The sequence below is a fragment of the Falco peregrinus genome, chromosome 4 (assembly GCF_023634155.1).
Source record: "Falco peregrinus isolate bFalPer1 chromosome 4, bFalPer1.pri, whole genome shotgun sequence".
Taxonomy (NCBI): Eukaryota; Metazoa; Chordata; class Aves; order Falconiformes; family Falconidae; genus Falco; species Falco peregrinus.
Window position 1 is genome coordinate 98,595,586 of NC_073724.1, and position 18,809 is coordinate 98,614,394.

The 18,809-nt window shown below is 45.6% G+C and overlaps 1 protein-coding gene across 1 annotated transcript in view; it reads right to left on the reverse strand.

The window, feature by feature from the left end:
- The window catches only part of MTUS2 (microtubule associated scaffold protein 2), a 318,390-nt gene that overhangs the window by 6,336 nt on the left and 293,245 nt on the right, over positions 1–18,809 (reverse strand). The window contains exons 10-15 of the mRNA XM_055801939.1: positions 18,558–18,772; positions 12,827–12,932; positions 10,896–10,969; positions 8,610–8,708; positions 7,176–7,295; positions 4,470–4,567 (exon numbers count right to left, since the gene is read on the reverse strand). Coding sequence (XP_055657914.1) covers positions 4,470–4,567; positions 7,176–7,295; positions 8,610–8,708; positions 10,896–10,969; positions 12,827–12,932; positions 18,558–18,772 — 712 coding nt within the window. The remainder of the gene's footprint in view (positions 1–4,469; positions 4,568–7,175; positions 7,296–8,609; positions 8,709–10,895; positions 10,970–12,826; positions 12,933–18,557; positions 18,773–18,809) is intronic.

The window sequence follows — 18,809 nt, forward strand, 5'->3', positions numbered from 1 at the left end:
AATGACACCTCTGCACATGACCACTAAGCAGCACAAAGCGCAGGTGGGCTCCTTAAATCCTGCTTTCTCCTCAGCTTCGATGCCTAGCTTCAGCCACCTTTGTCCTGTGGCATTTCACAACCCAGAGGTGCTTGCAATGCTGCCCCATTTTTTTTCTCCAAAGCAGAACAGCAGCTACAGCAGTCCCCAGAGAGGGACAGTCCTGAGTTTTAGGCCTTCTTCTGCCTGACTGAGGATGAAAATCCAAAGTCCCAACTCTGTGGACAGCTGTAACTCACCCTTGTTTCTCAACCTTGCCACCAAAGCTGTGCCATGAGCCGAAGAGCATTTGTGGAGTGGCAGAGCAAGAGCAAAGAGGTGAGAGAGAGCAGTTGCATCCCTGGCTTTTCCAGCTAGCTGCTACTGCACAGAAAGGGAAAGGAGCATGTGCTCTCCATGCGTTTTTAGCTGATGTCCTGATGTAGGATGCAGCTCAGCTTCGAGGCCTTCCCTCTCCTCTGTAAATGGTCATGAGCCTATGGGTCCTTCTCCAGCTCCTTCTTCCTTGGTCCTAACAAACCCTCTATTCCTGACTGCAGCACCAGAGAAACTTTACCTGCGAGGACCAGGGAGATGTTTTCTCCAGCATGCCCTAAAACCTGATGGTGTTTTGGGAAGTAGGGCATGGAAACCTCCTATGGGCATCACAACCTCAGTAAGTCTGCTCTCATCTAACCAAGTGACTGGTTTGAAAAGAAATGGGGCAGTGCAGGCAGACTGTGGGACTGATTGAGATGTGTTTTGGGCATGTGCTGGCAACACCACCATGCTGGAGGATGCGTGCAAGAACATCTGGCTTCTGCAGCCCCATTACACTTGGGCAGGAGCCAGGTCGTGACGTGATCAGCCTGGGGCAGCTCTGGGCATGTACCTAACCTGTTTTACAGGCAATTTAGAATTTTACAGAAATGAACAGGGAGGCACCTATCCTCCCCCACTAAGTATTTCCAGGGTTCAGCAGCAGCTGGGTGTGGATTTTGGATACACACATGAAATTCTGGACAACTCCTTTTCTGGCTATAGCCTGAAGCACGTAGCAGATGTCATGGACTGCTGGTCCGCTCTCCTTGGGTCATCAAAAGTCTCTGAAATGGTGGGGTTGGCATTTCTAATTTTGTTTAAAAACCATTTAATAAGAATATCTTGCTTTTTTTAGCCTCAGTTCCTACCGAAATGGAGCTCAGGTGATCAAGAATATGTCTGCTCTACCACTCTCTGGACGTTTTCAGCCATGAAGCAGTGGCTAGCAGAGTAGAAGGACTAAAAGACACAAGCTGGCAGAAGTTTTCAGAAAGCTGCTTGCCTGGTAGAGGATGAATATCCTATTCACGGTCCCACTGGGGAGCCAGCTGTGGCATGAACTCATGATCTAACAGACATGAGAAATTCCACATGGGAGCTCACCCTGAAGAAATAACTCCATAGAAAAACTCTTGCCGCACAGGGAATTACTTCTTCTTTTGCAGTTTCTAACAAGACATGCCATAAAAGATATACACAAAGCCCTACTACATCCTTTTCCAGCCAGCATTCACTGAGGGGGAAAAACAAAACCCGAACACATGCCTTCCCTGCCTTTGTGTAGCTTTTAGTGTGTGAGTGGCTGGTAAAACTCATCTGGGTATTAGGAACAGGCTTGTCACACCAGCACAGACCTCAGAGCACGGTGAAGGGCTCAGCTCCCTCTTCTGCTAAAGGCACTGACCGGACAGGAGGCAAGCACAGCCCATCAGCATGCATTAGTCTTCTACACACTGGAGGGCTAATGCTGCTTGCTAGAGGTATAGTAGAAAGCATGGTATCAGTGTCCTCTGGACTCTCACACAACAGACTTTGCAGCACTAATGCACACTGCAATGTGCTGGCAGAGGCAGGCTGCAAGTTATATGCATGACCTGCAGGTAAGTGGGGAGACGTTTGAGCAGAAAAGAGCCTTTGCAGCCAAGTGCTTACGAACACACCATGCGGCATGTGGACATGTCCTCCAGAGAGACCTGCTTTGGCATTCAGAAGGAGAAAGGAGCTGCTGCTTGTTGTGCTGCTTATTTTAGCCTTGTGCACATTTCATTGGGAATTTACACTGTGTCACCTGACGTGACTTGACTGGACGCAGGCAGAGCCAGCTTCATGCCTCCTGGAGACAGAGGCAGCTGGCACAGCCAGCAGTGCCCGTATCCTTCAGCAAGGCCTCTGCCTTCAGCTCAGCCAAGCTCTATCTGCCTCTGCCGCACCGTGGGGAGGGAGGTGAATAGATGCAGCATCACTGCTTAATAAGATACAGATGCCCATTCAGCCCCTCTTCATCATTCAGGCAGGAGGAGGAAGAGAGGCAATATAAAAGCAAATGTGTTCTCACTATGCAAGTTTGTATCTTGAGATACATGTTCCAATTTTAGACCTAACCCATCTAAGGGGACATTTATCCCTAGCACTGCAGACTTAGGATCAGACGTGTTCCTCTGACAGCCTCCTGACAATTTAAGCAGCTGTAACAAATCACAGCCATAAACCCACATTGGTCTGCAGGGGCACGCTGACATGATAGGAAGCAGGGGAAGGTGCTTGGGTCAGGTACCTGAGCTATGCTGACAGAGACCAGACACCCCCCTGGTCATCTTCATTTCTAGGGTGCTAGAAACTACCATTTCTCAAACATCCTTAGGCCAAAGGACCAAAAAAAATATGATGGATTTGGAGGGAGAATCTCAGACGTTGGGAAATCAGATGATTTATTCAAGCACGTGGGGAAGTCCCAGCAGAGGCTCTGTGGAGCTCCTGTGTCCAAAGCTGGCGCATGACCCACCTGCAAGGCTCATCTCCCTTCCTCTGTACCTGCCCCTGGCTATGATTGGAAATATCTCTGTGGTGCATCCCTCAGCCCGCCGCTGCCTCTGGGACCCAGCTCCTGGCCATGCTGCAAAGGCTAGCTTTGCTCTGGCTCCCATCCCTCCTGCTGCCCCCCCTCCTCTTGCTGCTGCTGGTCTGCCACAGCTGTCTGGGCACCCGTACTGCGAATCAGCAGAAATAGCCCTAATCTGCACTGTTCCCTAGCAAGGACAGCTCCCCAAGCTTGTTCGTGCCTCTTCCCAGGCGGTGCCAGTACAACAGAAATAAGCAATCGAGGTGGCTACTGCTGCCAGGAAACTGCATGTTTTAGTAACTCTGACTTTAAAACCCTGGCTGACACCGTCTCTATAGCTGTCCCCAAACTGTAACAGTCGAAAACAACTGTCCTCTAAGCTGACTTTCCAGGCTGACCTCAAACTCAGAATTTCTCTCAAAAGTTGTTCTTTAAAACCAGTACCTACATAGTTACAAGCAAGAAGCAAAGTGCTGCAGCTGGACGCTGGCAGGATGCAACCAGAAACAGGTAGCTGCAATGCGGAGATGCCAGGCACTGAACCAGGCACCCGGGCTGCTGTCACAGGTCTGGAGAGAGACTGCCACTTCCAGACCACAATTCATCCAGCCCAAAAGCAGGTGCCTCAAACTGGTCTGGTGAACCAGGTCTTAAAAATTCCTGGGTTTTCCTCCCCCAGCACAGAAAGGCTGTAGACACCCACCTCAGACAGTGACATTTGTGTTACAGGTATTTACAGTCAGGTGAGAGGAAATACAATCCTCACCCCAATCTAATTGTTAGTACAAATAATGCTGCCCTTTTAAAATATCTACATGCAGGAGACAATTTTTAAAGGCTGAGTCATTAATAAAGGAGACACTAGAAAGACAAAATCTAAAATCAGAGATGAGACGCTGCAGCTTTAAAAAGACAGCTATAATTAAACTGCATTTTAGTCCAATGGCATAACTTATGGCAACATCAGCTAGGCAGCGGGTGTGCTGGGACAAGTTCAGCTCCAGCATCTCCCCCTGGTACCCCTTCTGCCTGGCTCCAGCTGTGATCCTTTGCCTTACAGCAGACTACAAACTCTCTGGGGCAGGGACTGTCCTACCCTTCTCTATTTCTATACCACCTAACACAAGGAACCTTGATACCTTTGTCAAGTTGTGACAAGGGTGAACACAGACAGTGCAGACGAAAAAACTCCACCAATGAATAACCCCACCTGGGTGACAGTGGCATCATTAGGATGTCTCTCCTGAATTTGCCCCATTTCCCATCCTTGCTACCCACTGACTAATGGGTCTAAGGGCACTGACACTGAGATCAGAAGCCACTGGCAAACTGGCCCTCAGCAGCATGTCAAAATCATGGAAATACACAGACAGATATGTGGCCTTCCTTATGATAAAGTAAGCAAACCCTGACACAAAAAGGATTTTTTAACAAAACAAGCAGATCAGGACACCAATACACTTTCAGGAGGAAGTAAGATTTTCCCCTTCTGAAATAAGAGTCAGCCTTGGGCAATTAAGATCTGCAGCCTCCTTTCAAGCTCAGACAGGTTGCAAATATCAGCACAAACCTTGTTATGACAGTATTTTGCTCAATCCTGGCTCTCAGTTCCTCATTCTGCTGTTGCAGCACGGTGATTTTTTCTACCAGTTTTATATTTTTTTCAGCCTGCAACAAAAGAAGATTGGTTAAGTCTGAAGAAAGCCCAACACTGGATCCAAGAGAATTTGTTATCTCATTTGTCCCTAGAGCAACTTCTAAAATTTGAGAATAGATGGAGATAGTAATCTTGACTGCAGCTGATACTTAGAGGTCTGACACACCACATCATACCGGTGAAGTAAGTGGCGTCATGAGCAGAGCCTTGAGTAGGGGGAGAGCTGAACTATCCCTTACTCCTAACTGAGGAGCAGGAGGGTCTTAGTCTTGTCCGGCACAAATAAAACATCTTCTTCGGTGGTGCCCCCACAACTTTTACCCCTCAGGAGCCAACATTACCAGCCATTGTTCTTGGGCAGGGAGCTAGTGGCACTTGGGGACCATGGGGATGCCCAGCATGGAAAGGGCACTGTGGTGTGAGTGGTCAGTCTAGTGACGAAGGAGGAGTGCAAGGTGTATGATGTGTATCATCCAGCTCAACTAACCTCACCAGACACAAATGTCTGGCATCCAACCTCTAGGATTATGATTTCCCAGTTACGGGGAGGAAAGAGTTACCCAACAAGGCAGATTACATCCAGCGGCAGCCTTAGCCTGGTGCTGCACGCGCATGAGGTGATCTGCACTTTGGAGACGCTCCTCTCCACTGCTGACAGTGTCGGCTTAAATGACAGGGTTAAACTAGACATTTAACTATAAGCTACAATTAAGTGAAATGAATCCTATCCCAAGTGTAGGTAGCTTTCACTCAGGACAGTTCAAGGACAGAGTTTGAGGATGTCAATAGCGGTGTATTAAAACATCAGTAAGATGTTTATAGGCATGTACCACAGCCTCAGATGCCTTGTTTTTTCCCAAGTTTTGAATTTTACATACTTTATCACCTTAGTTCTTAATTTTCCAGCAGTTTGAATTTTGCTGAATTCAACACTTGGAAGAAAACAAGATAGCACAGAGTAACCTTATCTCTGTACAAGCTCGATTATTGAATTTTCCAATCTTTTATAAAGAACCAAAATACTGTGCATTGGAGTTAGTAACAACTCACACTTTACAGCAAAGGCATCAGTTTTATGCAGCGGTTTCCAGTCTATGCATGTAACCATAAAGGATACTCCTGATTCTCAGATATTCTGGCCTAACCCAGTATATTATGTTAGAGCAGAGCAAGGATTCTGGGCCTGTTTTGAAATGCTCTGAGAGAGGAATCGCTGTCATGGGCACCTGCTTCCTCAATAGTTTTAGTAAGTAGTAGCTATGCCAGCATGAAGCACGGGAGACCTGTGCATCTCCTTCCCTGTCTGCTGCAACCCTCACCCTATACCACTCCTCTCCTGCCACCTTCATTTCCAGTCTCCCTTTCAGCAGACAAGGAGCCAAGCCTGACCCTGTATTTGAAATGCCCTCCTGCTCCCTTATGAGGCACTCCATCTTTCAGAGCATTTGGAGATGCCCTGTAGATGTTCTGGCACTTATAAAAGGAGATCTTTAAACAGAAAGCTGCTGTGTCTTTGGACCACAGTAAATTCAGTGTTTTACTGCAATAAAGGGCAAGAGCAGGACTGTATGCTTATATGTGGTTAATTAGCAAAAGCAGCTAAATGACCAGGAACTATGCAGGCTGTTGTTTGGGTGGGGGGGTTTCAGTATAACACTATAATGCATGTTTTCAGAATCTGGCTTAGCTCCAGGAGCAGCATGTTGGAAGGAGCACAGTTAACAAGCCTCAGTTGTAAAGAGGCACTTTTCCCTACATCCACTTACTTAGGCATCTCGGTTCAGCAAAGTAATCATCAGAGTTCTCAAATTTCCCCGTAAATGGAAACAAATCTTGCTGAATGCTGTGCTGAACCAGCTGCAGTATTGCCTCATCCTGTCACCACACTACGCATGTACTGTCACTGTAAGTTATGCCTTACAAAACGAATCCCCCTTCCAACACAAAATATAACTGGTGGTGAACTGGGGAATTCTTTGATATGGACCCCCACAAGCAAAGAAAGAAAACAGCAGAGGCTGCAGCAAAGCATTACTTTAGGGTTAGAGAGATGTTTCCTAGCGTAAGCCTTGCTAGGGAGTGCTTGCTGAATATTGCTCATTCATACTTGCAGCTGGGAGCTCCCCAAGTACCTGCACGAACAGCAGCAAGACACGCATGATTCAACCTTCTGCCAACTGCCCTTTCCAGCCCTGAACCTGACTCCTGTAGGGGCATATGGTACAGGCTGGTGTACAAGACGAAGCTCTGGACTACCACAAAGTTCCCCTTCCTCCATCCTTCTTACACCACTCACATCACTGTCTAACGGAATAGGCTGAGCAGGTACTGCATGGAAAAGCAATACAGATCAACGGATGTGTGGGAGAAGTCAAGGGTATCATGGGTGGGTGAAGGGATGGGAAAAGATCCCACTGAGGGAAAACTTGAGACATGGCACAATAGAAGCGACTATACAGGCTGACAGTGGGACAACACAATATATAGGCATTTACGAAATTCTTTGACTGTGTCTTGCCCCAGCCTCTTGTGTTTTCTCACCTCTTTTAAGTTCACCTGCTGTAACTTTTACTTTATTACCTCCATGATGCCTCCTCTGGAGGAAAAATGAAAACTCACATTTTTTTCTAGCTCCATGATGGTCTTCTCCTGCTGGTGAATCTGCTGGTTCTTCATTTCCAGAACATGTTTTAAGCTCCTCAAATCATTTTCTAAGTGCAGATATGGAGCTCGTACAATCTAGGAAATATACCAGTGATTTGGATATCTGTAAGCCATAAATGCATCTTCAGCCATAAGATAAATTTTCCTCAGTGCACCCAGTGGTTTAGGAGTCTCAGTGATGTGACAAGCACCTGGATGTGGACCTCCACAGCCCATCTGAACCCTGATATCCTCTCCTGGGCCACCCCTTTGGCTGGACAGCCTCGTGGCTAGAAAGATGGGATGCCAGGTTGTTCAGCAACTTCATTTGTACTGGTAGCATGGGAACTGCATGAGGTGTTTTATGCTCGTGCAGGTATTTTGGCTTGGGACAAGTACTAACATAAAGCTAAGGAAACTAGACAAGGGGGCCAAAGGTGAAAATGAGTGTTCTGCCTTGCCTGCACCACTGAATCACAGTGCCTGTTAACAAAGATCAGATCTGCTGGGAAAAAGTTCCTCCTCTGCTCAAGAACTTCAGATGTAGGGGATATTACGGTTCAACTCATGGGCCAAAGAGGCACTCTGAATTAGGCTGATGAAATACTGTTGCTGACTTAAGCTGTTCTGGATTTTTCCAGCGGTCAACTACCTGGTGGTACTTGGCATTAACATTACTGTGACACAGCAGAATTTGTCCTTTCATGTAATTTAAATACTGCAGCAGAGGTGGAAAGGGACTGATGCTACTTGTTTCCCACGGCCAAGCCTGCTTCAGAAATGTGCGCTCCTTTCCTAAGGAGTTCTCTCACCTAAAAACTCACTGAGCCCCTTGCTCACCCCACTATTTTTATTCTGTCCCCTCTGTCATGTTGATACAGCTACCCATGGGGTTGTGCTGTGAACAAACTAAAATGCCCCAAGTTAAAAGAAAACCTTCTGGGGAGTCATTTCAGGGTTATTTCATTTCAGATAGATAACTGTAGTGTGTGTTTACTTACACACTGTAAAAAGACCCAGCACATCCCCAGTAGACAGCAATTGAATATATACTTCATATGACAGGGCTGTCCCCTGCAAGTCCAGAAAAAAATGAAAGAATACAGGGATACCAAAGAATTTGGTTCAGAAGGCACCAAAAAAAAGAAATCTAAATGTGAAAAAAGTAAAGACAAAGAGAGGAAGAAAGGGAACAAGAATAGACAGCAGTAAGGTCATACTAGATGGAGTCAATGAAATGTTTTGGAAACAGAGCTGCAAATGCTGGATGAAAGAATAAAGAAAAAGAAGTAAAATCAAAAAATGATGGCTCTGGACTTTCTGACTCCTCCTCAGAGTTCGAGATCTGGGGCGGGATCCTATTGCTATCCACTGAATCGTGTGATGTGACTGTATATAGTTGCCATTTACCTTCAGTTGTTCCTCTGTTTTTTCCTTCAGAGCCTCTTCAAATCGGTCGGCTTTGGCCTTAAGAGATTGCTTTTGAAAAGTGAGGGTGTCTATCTGGTCCTGGAGGGGAGACACAGTAATGAACACACCAGCCATGCTATCACCCCTCTTACACTTGTACGAGTCAATCTGCACTGTGAAACTACCAGGGGAGCTGAACAAGGCCTAGAAATCCCTGCAAGGTGTTTTTTTTTACCTAAGGCCACTTGAACACCCAGCGTTTTGGTAATCCAGTGCCTCAGGGAATCTCAAAATCCTTGTAATGCCTGCAGCTGGCTGGCACTGTGTCCTGGTTTCAGCTGGGATAGAGTCAATTTTCTTAGTGGCTGGTGCAGGGCTGTGCTCTGGATTTGGTGTGAGAACAGTGTTGACAACACACTGATGGGTTTGTGTTCTAGGTGATGTTTATACCAAGTCAAGGACTTTTCAGTTTCTCAGCCCCCGCCAGCGAGAGGTCTGGAGGGGCACGGGAAACTGGGAGGGGACACAGCCAGGACAGGTGACCTGAACTGGCCAAAGGGATATTCCATACCATGGGATGTCATGCTGAGGGAAGAAGAAGGGGGAAACGTTTGGCATTATGGCATTTGTCTTCCCAAGTAGCTGTTATGCGTGATGGAGCCCTGCTGTCCTGGGGATGGCTGAACACCTGCCTGCCAGTGGGAAGTGGGGAATGGATTCCTTGTTTTGCTTTGCTTGCGTGCGCGGCTTCTGCTTTACCTATTGAACTGTCTTTATCTCAACTCCATGAGTTTTCTAACTTTTACTCCTCCAGTTCTCTCTCTCATCCCACTGTGGGGGTAGTGAGCAAACAGTTGCATGGGGCTTATTTGCTGGCTGGGATTAAACCATGACACACTGGCTGGCCCTAGTTCATGAAATGTCTTTGATGCTAAATCACCCCAGCACCCTGGGCTGGATGAGAACCACTGTGCCCTTCCTTAAGAAGCTGGCATTTATAACAGAGGCATGACAGATTATTTCTGTGGTTCCTAGAGTCTGAATAAGGTGATAGTTATCCCATCCCTGCTTCCTTCATCTTTCTATGCTTCTAACATGGTAACAAGCAATGATGAGTTAGTGGTGTGGACTTCAAATGACTGTTGTTTCATCTCAGAGTTACACACAGAAACAACACATTATTTTAAGCAATCATATTTCTGTTACGATCGAAGGCATTCCTGTTACCTCTCTCTATACAACACCTGTAAAAAACACAGTTGCTGTGAAACTGGTATTCTTATCTTTCCTGTATGTAATTTCTTGGCTGTAACATTACATCAACGCTTATTGCAAAAACTGCTGACATGCCTTGAACTGTCACAGCAGCATGAGGAAGGCAGTGACAGTTGCTGCGTGCAGCAGTATGTGCTAGTCAGGGGGTTTAAAAACTGTAATTCATCTGTGCCTATGAAATCAAACAAAGCTTGCATTATTTGCTGTGACATCTTTACTTGTTCACACCAGATTTTCAAACTTAAATGTGAACCACAAGGGGATGCTTCTGCTCTCCATTCCCTGGGATTTCTTCATCTAGAGAGTGCAAACAGCATGGAGTTATTAGCAGGACTGAAAAAGCCAAGATGATCTTTAACTTGGTGTTAAATACTGGAATAGGGGACATGATGTACAGGGCTGACCCTGGCTGGCCATAGCCTGACTGCACAGCAAGGCCAGCCGTGGGACATCCCTCATCAGCGACTGCATTGCCCTCCGGTGGGAATGGAGATGTTTCTACAACGTGGGACCAGCTCCGCCACACTTGGGCAGCAGGGAAGAGTTTAAAGCACAGGCACACGGACATGCAGGGAGAGCTCACCATTTCTGAGCCCTGTGGGTGCCTGCCAGAAGGTACCATGCAGACAAGGTGATGCTCACAGCTGCCACAGGTGCCAGAGCCCTCCCCACCATGCAGGGAAGAGCTCAACTTTGTTCCTTGTGCTGGGCCAGCAACCAGCAGGGTCAAAAGGACATTTCTTTGCTTTATCCAGCTGCCTTTTCATCCCTTTAGGTTTGCCCTCTCTTCTCTTTCAGACAGTATTTTGCTGAACCAGCCAAGTGGAAGGAAAAAGACTGAGGGGGCACCTTTGCTGCTAGATCCCAGTTTGGACAGGCAGAGGACGAGAGGTACTATAGCTGGTAAGAAGCAATAGCCTGGTGTGCTGGCAGCTGGCAAGGGGGCTGGGGCTGCCCCGGCAGCTGCTCCGCCACATCGTTACAGGGGTGGGAAATAATGAAACTGCTAACCTGGAGTGACAGCCGCAGTTTTTCAAAATTCTCTTCTAATTGAGCCTTTTCCAGACTGTGAGCGGCATTCAGTTCTGGGGAAGATACACAGACATGGCATTGCTAAGTGAAGTCCAGCAAACCAGGGTCCGAGAGTGCAGACATTATGAACCAAGTGCAATTCAGGATGCAGTTTTAGGGCACGGAGATTGACTAGGAAACCGGTAGTAATATACTCTGCAACCTTAGGTGAATGTTTTGAGGATCAGGATTTTCTTATCTTTCAGTGGTTGCAGGTATCTCTGTATCTGTGTGACTGGATTCTGATTTTTCAGAACTGCGCAGAATTCCTGGCTCCCCGGGCTCTGATCTGAAAAGGGTCAGTTTGACCCAATTCAGGGTGAATATCCCCAAAGCAAAGATTTTAAATTAGATATATTTAAAAGCTTGGGTTGTAATTTCTTTGGGGAGATTGAGATGGGAGCCAGCAACTCAGGATGCAAAAATGCAAATGACAGTGCTTCTCCAGGAACTGTGACAGATGACCTGTGAGATTTATTCCATGACTGAGATGGACAGAGTCTGAAGACAAAGAAGTCCTCCATTTATATTACATGATTAAAGGTTTCACTACTAGGACAACTCACCCTGGACTTAGTAATAACCAAAAGTTTAATAACCAAAGTGGAATAAAGTTTAATCTCCAAACTAATGACATCAAACTGTCATTCAGTACAGCAGTAGCACCTAGCTTTTTAGGATACAGACACTCTTATTTTTTGTGTCTTTACCCTCATTCCCATGGGGTTCTGCCTTCTAATCATTGCTCACTAGCCACAGTAACAGCATTAATAATACTGATGCTCCAGCGCTCTCTTTACAGCGCACTAGCCCGCAGCTGCTGCAGTGCCTTTTCCATGCACAGGAGGGCATTTCATACCCACACCAGGAGCTGGGAGCACAAACTGGCCACCAGACCCTTACTAAACCACAGACAAGTTTTATCATCAGAGAATACTAACAAAAATGGAAAGATAAGAGTATCCTCATGCAAGGAAGAAGGGTTTTTTATTATTTGCAAAACTGTATATGTTAATTTTAAAATGCTATGCTAGATACCATCTCTGCCTACAGGGGAAGGGAATAAACTGTTCTTAGCTCACGTTATGCTCCCTATTTTTATGTTATGTCATATGTTAGAGATATATTATGTCTCTAATTGACACAGTGCAAAGCTAAGCAGTATGGCTCAATTTAGGGAAAGTTGTGGGAAAACCTAATAAAGCTATTTAAAAATCAGACCCTTAAGCTTATGGTGTAAAATAAAAGACGGAGATTGTACAGATAACTGTTAAATGTCAGCTAAAGCATGTACCAAGACATGTATTTAGATACTGAACTGGTGGGGAGGAAACAGCTCTGTCTGCAGCATCAAACCCCATGGAAAATCGTAAGACAAAATAAAGATAGCAGTGCTGAGGTGCAGATTTGCACTAGCTTTGGTCTACTCAGCATGGCCAGACTTTAGCTACTGAAAATGATGAGTTTTGTTTTTAGAAGCTGTGTAGTAGGCATTTAAACACCTAAATTCAGAGACGTTCAATGAGCTCTAGCTTCCTGAGCACCCAAGGGTTAGGCTCTTGAGAAAAGTCTGTGTGTGAAATAAAGTGGAATTTGGACTCTATGTTTAGTATTCCATGGAGAAAGCCTTATCTTTGGCCCAAAGATCCCTCAGGTAGTCTCAGTTCCAAGTCAGATGCTGTACACACTGCACGCACCTCTTCCTTCATCCCTAGCATGAGCCTGGTGGTCCACCCCACATGAAAGCACTAGACCAACAGAGACTGTATCATCTGTTCTGGAAGAAGAAAATCCAAGCTTACACAATCTCACTAGAGCACTAATTCCTGCTCTGGAATAGCTCTGTAGCCATTGGGTTGTCTTTGGCTTACCTTGAATCTTGCAGTCTTTCTCCTTCTGCAGTACTTCAGTAATGGCTCTGTGGTCATTTTCCAGCTGTAACATTGCAGCTTTATGGGCAGCTATGATCTTTTCCATCTGTTCCAATGACAATGAATGGAGACATGGATGCATGATTAGATGTCTTGTGGCACACCGACAGGCCACTACTTAAGAGCTCCAGTGAGCTGGAAACAGTAAAGGGGTCTACCAAGTGTGACACTGACACTTAGAGCACCTGAACCATTTCCATCTATTATGAAACAGGCATGCTGATGCCTTGAGTGGTAGTATGTAGTCATCGCTGGTAGCGGTTTTGTTCTTTTAATTTAATGGTGATAAAAGAGGCACATAAGAAAGTAAAAAGCCAAAAAGCCCTTAAGCAAAGAAGCCATTTATGATATATTCATAAATATCAACAATTCGTTAATCTAAATTATATTAATGACTAGACTCCCTCTGATGGTCAGATAAACATACACAGTTCTGAGCCATCCTAGGTTTTGCTTTCATGGCACTTTGCTGCAATGATTTTTATCGTAAGGTCTTGGATCAACTTCCACGAAAAGTGCCTATGAATTATTCATAGTTGTAAAATACTTATTTCTAGAGAAAAATTGGAATTATTATCAGTGGGTATGTAAAATGAATTGCAATATATCATACTTTTACTTGAAAAAGAGTATCCTACAAAGTCATCAATACCCACATTCCTGTGTCCTCTTGAATCATGCATTTTTAGTCCACATCCAGTAAGCTGATGGAAGATACGACAGCACTTTTTTGAGTGTAGACACCAGAGTTTTCAGGTTGGTGTGAAAGTATGAAAGATGATAGTGAAGCCACAAAACTTTTTTCCAATCTCACATTTGAGGCTGAAAGAGGTCCTGCTGCCCCAAACTGCCCAACAAACTGAACCACACAGCACACAACCATCATGGGAGCAGGGGATACAGTTGGAAGAGGGCTGTGGGCAGCCTGTGTTCCTGTGCACCTGCTAGGTTTGGGACTCCTTCTGTACATTGTTTGTTACTAGATTTGACTAAAGGCAAAGCAAGATCCCTAATGATGGTGCTTTGACATATATCGCTACAGAAAATCCAGTAAGAAATGGCTGATCAGGTTAAGTCAGTGGTCTAGAGCAGTTTCCAAGTGCAATTCGTAAGTTTGTTTTTCTTGGTTTTGTAATCACAGTGATCTTATTCCCTACATTTAACACATTATCTGTGATCTCACAATGCAGAGGATCGAACTATTTTACTTTTACAATGAAACAGCTGTTTGTTGCAAATTGACTTTAAACAGCTTTTTTTCCTCACTTTTATGTTAAATAATGGTTGAAAGTTACTGCAGCTGAGCATGTCTTGACTGAAATAAATGTTATTTCACTGTATTAAACTGTCAAACTTGTTAGATGATCCAACAGAAGCAAAATTTCCAACTGTACTGGAGAAACCATGCTTTTAGAATGAAAGACAGGCATTTAACATGAAATTGGAAATTATCCAAACTATTTTTCATAATAATGTGGGAGACAACTCAGTGGTGAAGACCTCTTTGCAAAACAATGGGGACTCAGCCTGCTGATACACTGCATGAAAGAGCAGGGAAAGGAGGGGCTGACCCAGTGGGCTACTAATGGGATAGGGACTATCACTCGACTTTTCCCAGAGCATGATGTCCTTGTATATGATGTCTGTGTGCTGAAATCTTATGAGCATTGCTCTGTTCTTTACCTCACCCTTAAGTCTTTATTCAGACACTAATTGCTTCTCAGCTAAGCAGCACCCCAAAGGAATGATTACGCTCAACTCCAACACTTTCAGAAGGTGAAGGGGTTTCCTTTTGCTGCCACCATCTTTGGCAGGTTATTTATCTACAAAGCCAATTAAATATGTTCCAAATGGTCTGCAGGGATTTTTATGTCTTCTGTGTGTTTCGTACCCACATCCTAAATGACTAATATTCCAGTGTGAACTCCTATCTGCAGTTTTTCATAGGAGATAGTATACTTGGCACTGGGAAGCAGATCTCTTGGATATTAATTCCAGCTTCACCTCTACCTTACTCCATAGGCTTGTTCAACTCACTTAATTTGTGTCATGGTTATTTCTGGCTATAAAAAGAACCTCAGGTGGGATTTTAAAGCCTTAATAAAGTAAAATCAAGAAAAGGCTTCAGTGGGAGATGTTCAGTAAGTTGGCAGACCAAACAGCTTGAGGTGAGCAGCTCAAGCGAGAAGGCAAACCAGGATCGCAGCCTTCACTTTGCAGTTTTGCCCTTAGCTGCAAGGAGATATGAGAGATATTGGGATGCATTGGCACACATGACTGGTTTGTGAGGAGTTTGGCTCTCATGCTCTGCTATGCTGAAAGAGCTGCCTCACCTCCTCAGAGAGCGCCAAGCCTCCAAAACCTTTCAACTATGTATCCAAAGAAAAGACTGCTATCTAAACTAAACAGTGACTACAGCAAAACAGTGTGGAAGACTAGGTTGTGACTGGAAACCACGGCAGAGGGATGACTAACTTCCATATTAGACATGTGGATACAGAAATATATGCAGATCCATGGTTAAAAGGATTTAGCTTTTGTTATTGCCTTCATGAACGCAAGCTTAAAGTCCCCCATGCAGATGGACAGCTCAAGGATGAGGCTCACATCGAGGGTAAGAGCTCTTTAGCTCCTGGGTTAGGTACCTCTGCCCTAACACCGGCTGGGACGAGCACCAGCTCAGCAGCAACAGAGCTGAACGACGCCAGTCCCTTGAGCAGGCTTGCTTCTTTTGTTATGCTCTAAGATCTAAGCTGGGTGCTTCTCCTCTTCCTCCAAGCAGGGGAAGGGAGAATCAGAGCGTGCCAAACCTTTGGGTCAGCAGCGGTGAGGGTTCCTTATTCCTCATGCATCTCGGTTCCTAGACAGAGCTCTCCTTTTCCTTGGCCAAGAAACATTGCTGGTGAGCAGCTTTCCAACCTGGCCTGTCAGCCTCTCCAATCCAAGAGCATTTGACACAGGATGGGTGTATGGCAGAGTAGGAATTCAAAGGGAAAACCTGCTAAAACTCATCATGAGATGCTAACGGAACCACAGATTGAAAAGGTGGGCTTAAACTCTAAGATACTGGGGGCACAGCAGCACTTTCAAAGCAGTGGAGAGAAATGTTTACATTATCTTCAGTAATTCACGGAACAAAGAGCTCTGGAGCAAAGCATAGGGCTGGAGGAGAGAGAACTATCTGCTCCACAGAGGGACAAATTGCTTCTGTGTGATGATTAACAGAATCGCAATAGATGAGAACATGAGAAAAAAAGTATACTTTTAGTCAAGTTCTATGGTGACCAGTATCACTCTTTCTTGCACTCATCATCTTGAGGAGACAAAACCCACCATCTGTTCTTGTGGTCCTGGAAACTTGCAGAAGTGCTTCAAAGAGCAGCAGAGATAAACTATACACTATCTCAGCAAAAAATTAGCTTGTGGAATAAATTCCTTCACAAATGCTAATGCCTGGTGGTCCAGGAGAGGTAAGGTTTGCAGCTAGAGCGAGTATCTTCTACTAGGCAAACAGACACACTGAAAGAAAAAAGCTAAGGCTTTTGGGAACACCACCACTTTTTCATATCAGAAAGCAAAGCAGAAAATTTGAGGGGCATTGCAAGAAAACCGTCTTGCATAAACTGAAATGATAACTGAAAGACATGGCTCAGTATATGCTTTCTGAATGCTTTCAAAAGCCTTAGAGAGATTTTGAAAATTCTTCTTTAGAACACAAAAACCTATTTGACAGCACCCTCTAATGCATCTTAGAAAATCAATGCACTAACAGAAAACGGGAGGTTGTCTGGGACAAAACAGCCCAGTTACATACAGCCTTTGTGTCACACATTACAAACTGCAAATCAGGAACAACTAGAAGGCACAGCAATTAAAACAGGTAAGAGTCCAGCAAGAGTTCTTCAATGTCCTGCCACTGAAGAGTCAACCCAAACCGCATGGTGCTACGCAGGGCAGCAGGCACTCTGGGGCACAGGCTAGGACGCTGTGTGTCTGTCCAACACAGCTGTCTGACCCACATGTCAGTGAGGACCATGCTGCACCCAGTCCCAGTGTACCACTGGTGTTACACAATTAATCTAACACTGGGCAGCTGTGACATGAATGACATCAAACTGTCACCATCTCAGTTTGTATTTGCACTCCCACCCCAGGAGTGTTTTACAATACAACAAGCATAGGCAGTAAATGGTGTCATTTCCCTTTTTACAAATAGTTGACCTTAAAGACAGTGGGCTGCCATCTCTGCTGTGCTGTGTTTGTGCTCTCCTCTCCTGTGAGCTCAGTGCAGGCTAGTCCCTTTCCGTGGGTCCTGGAGGTGCTTCAGCTGCGGCTGCACAGTGCTGTGCCAGCCTTTACCTCCTAAACGGTCTAAATTAGCTTGGGCCCTGGCTACTGATGGGGCTGCCTTGCTTCTGAGCCCAAAGCTAGTACAGGGCTTGTCTGCACTCTGCACCCACTGCAGTGCCTGCTGTCAGCCCACTCCCTGGGCACAAGCAGCAGGGAGCAGCAGCTCTGGAGCTCCAGGCCACAGCCCCTGAATGCACAATGGAGATACCCTTAGATACAGAGCACGCAGCCATAAAAACTCCTCCTTGACCTTTGGTCACATCCATTCATTCCACAGACTGCACCTGCACTGCACTGTTGCTGCCAATTTACATTGCCTCAGAGTGAAAAAGTCATGCTCCACCATCTCCAGCTGCCCTGAGCATTAGGAAAACCCCCAGGCTGGAGAGAACAATGCTGGCAAACAGGAGGCCTGTTTGCTGGGCTCACATATTACAGATGACTGGCCCTTCCGCACACTAGATGCCTGGGTACCATCCCCACGGCATGTCAAAGCCTGACAGCACACAGTGCAGAGCACACCTGTACGTGGCAGATACTTGTGTGAGAAAAGCCATCATGAACCGTGGTGTGGGGTAACGGGTAAGAGCTGCAGCTGGAAAAATCAGAACTGTATCCACTTAATGCAAAATGAGAAAAGTCCAGGTAAAGGCATTACGGCCATAATCCAGGGCAGGATGTTCTACCACATCAGATGTGCTCATAGGGGAGTTACGGCATTTGTTCACTCTAGCTGTTAAAAATAAGCTTAAGTAGCTGCATGTGAGAGTATTCCTACCTACATACAGAAAGCAAAGCAAGGAGAAGCACTTGGGACATACAGCCTAAGAGATTAGACTGAATGATGGAGCAGAAATCAGCGAACCTGGGTTGTATTACCTGCTTGATATTTAGGCTATATATTGCATGGGCCCTATTGCTTCCCTGTACAGCCTTTAACTAGCATTACAAACAACAACAGGCAGGGCTCTGCTGGCCTTACCTGTGTTGAGCAGATTCTTGTTCAACCCTTGGTTTCATACAAATTGACTACAATGGGTGGGCTGGGAAGCAAGTATGCACGGGGAGCAGAGCTAGTCTTAATATTGCTGTTGTAAAACATCTGGAAGCATGTGAAGACAAGACATGGCAATATAATGTACTACTATGTAGAAATACCAACAGGAATAAAAGGGAAAAGCAGTAAAGATAGTCAAGAATATTTTTATCCAGTCATCAGTTTGTTACCAGTGTCTACATGCTGCAGCGTTCAGTATGTGTTACCTGAACCCACTCAGTACTGGCATGGTCTGCTCTTCAAAGGGAACAGGAGGAGACTGACCTGATTCTCATGATGCAATTTGACTTGCTCCAGCTGCAGTCTGTGCTCCTCCTCCAGGCTCTTCTTCCTGATGTTGTGCTCCTCCTCCAGGCACTGCTCCAGCACCTGCAGCTCCTCCTGCTGCTCCCTTTGGAGCTGCTTCACCCTCTCCTCAAAGGACCTCTCCAACTCCACCTTCTCGCTCTGCAGTTTCATCCATTTCTCTGTATTGAGGACTATGGAGACAAGACCATCAGTCAGGCTCTGAACTCC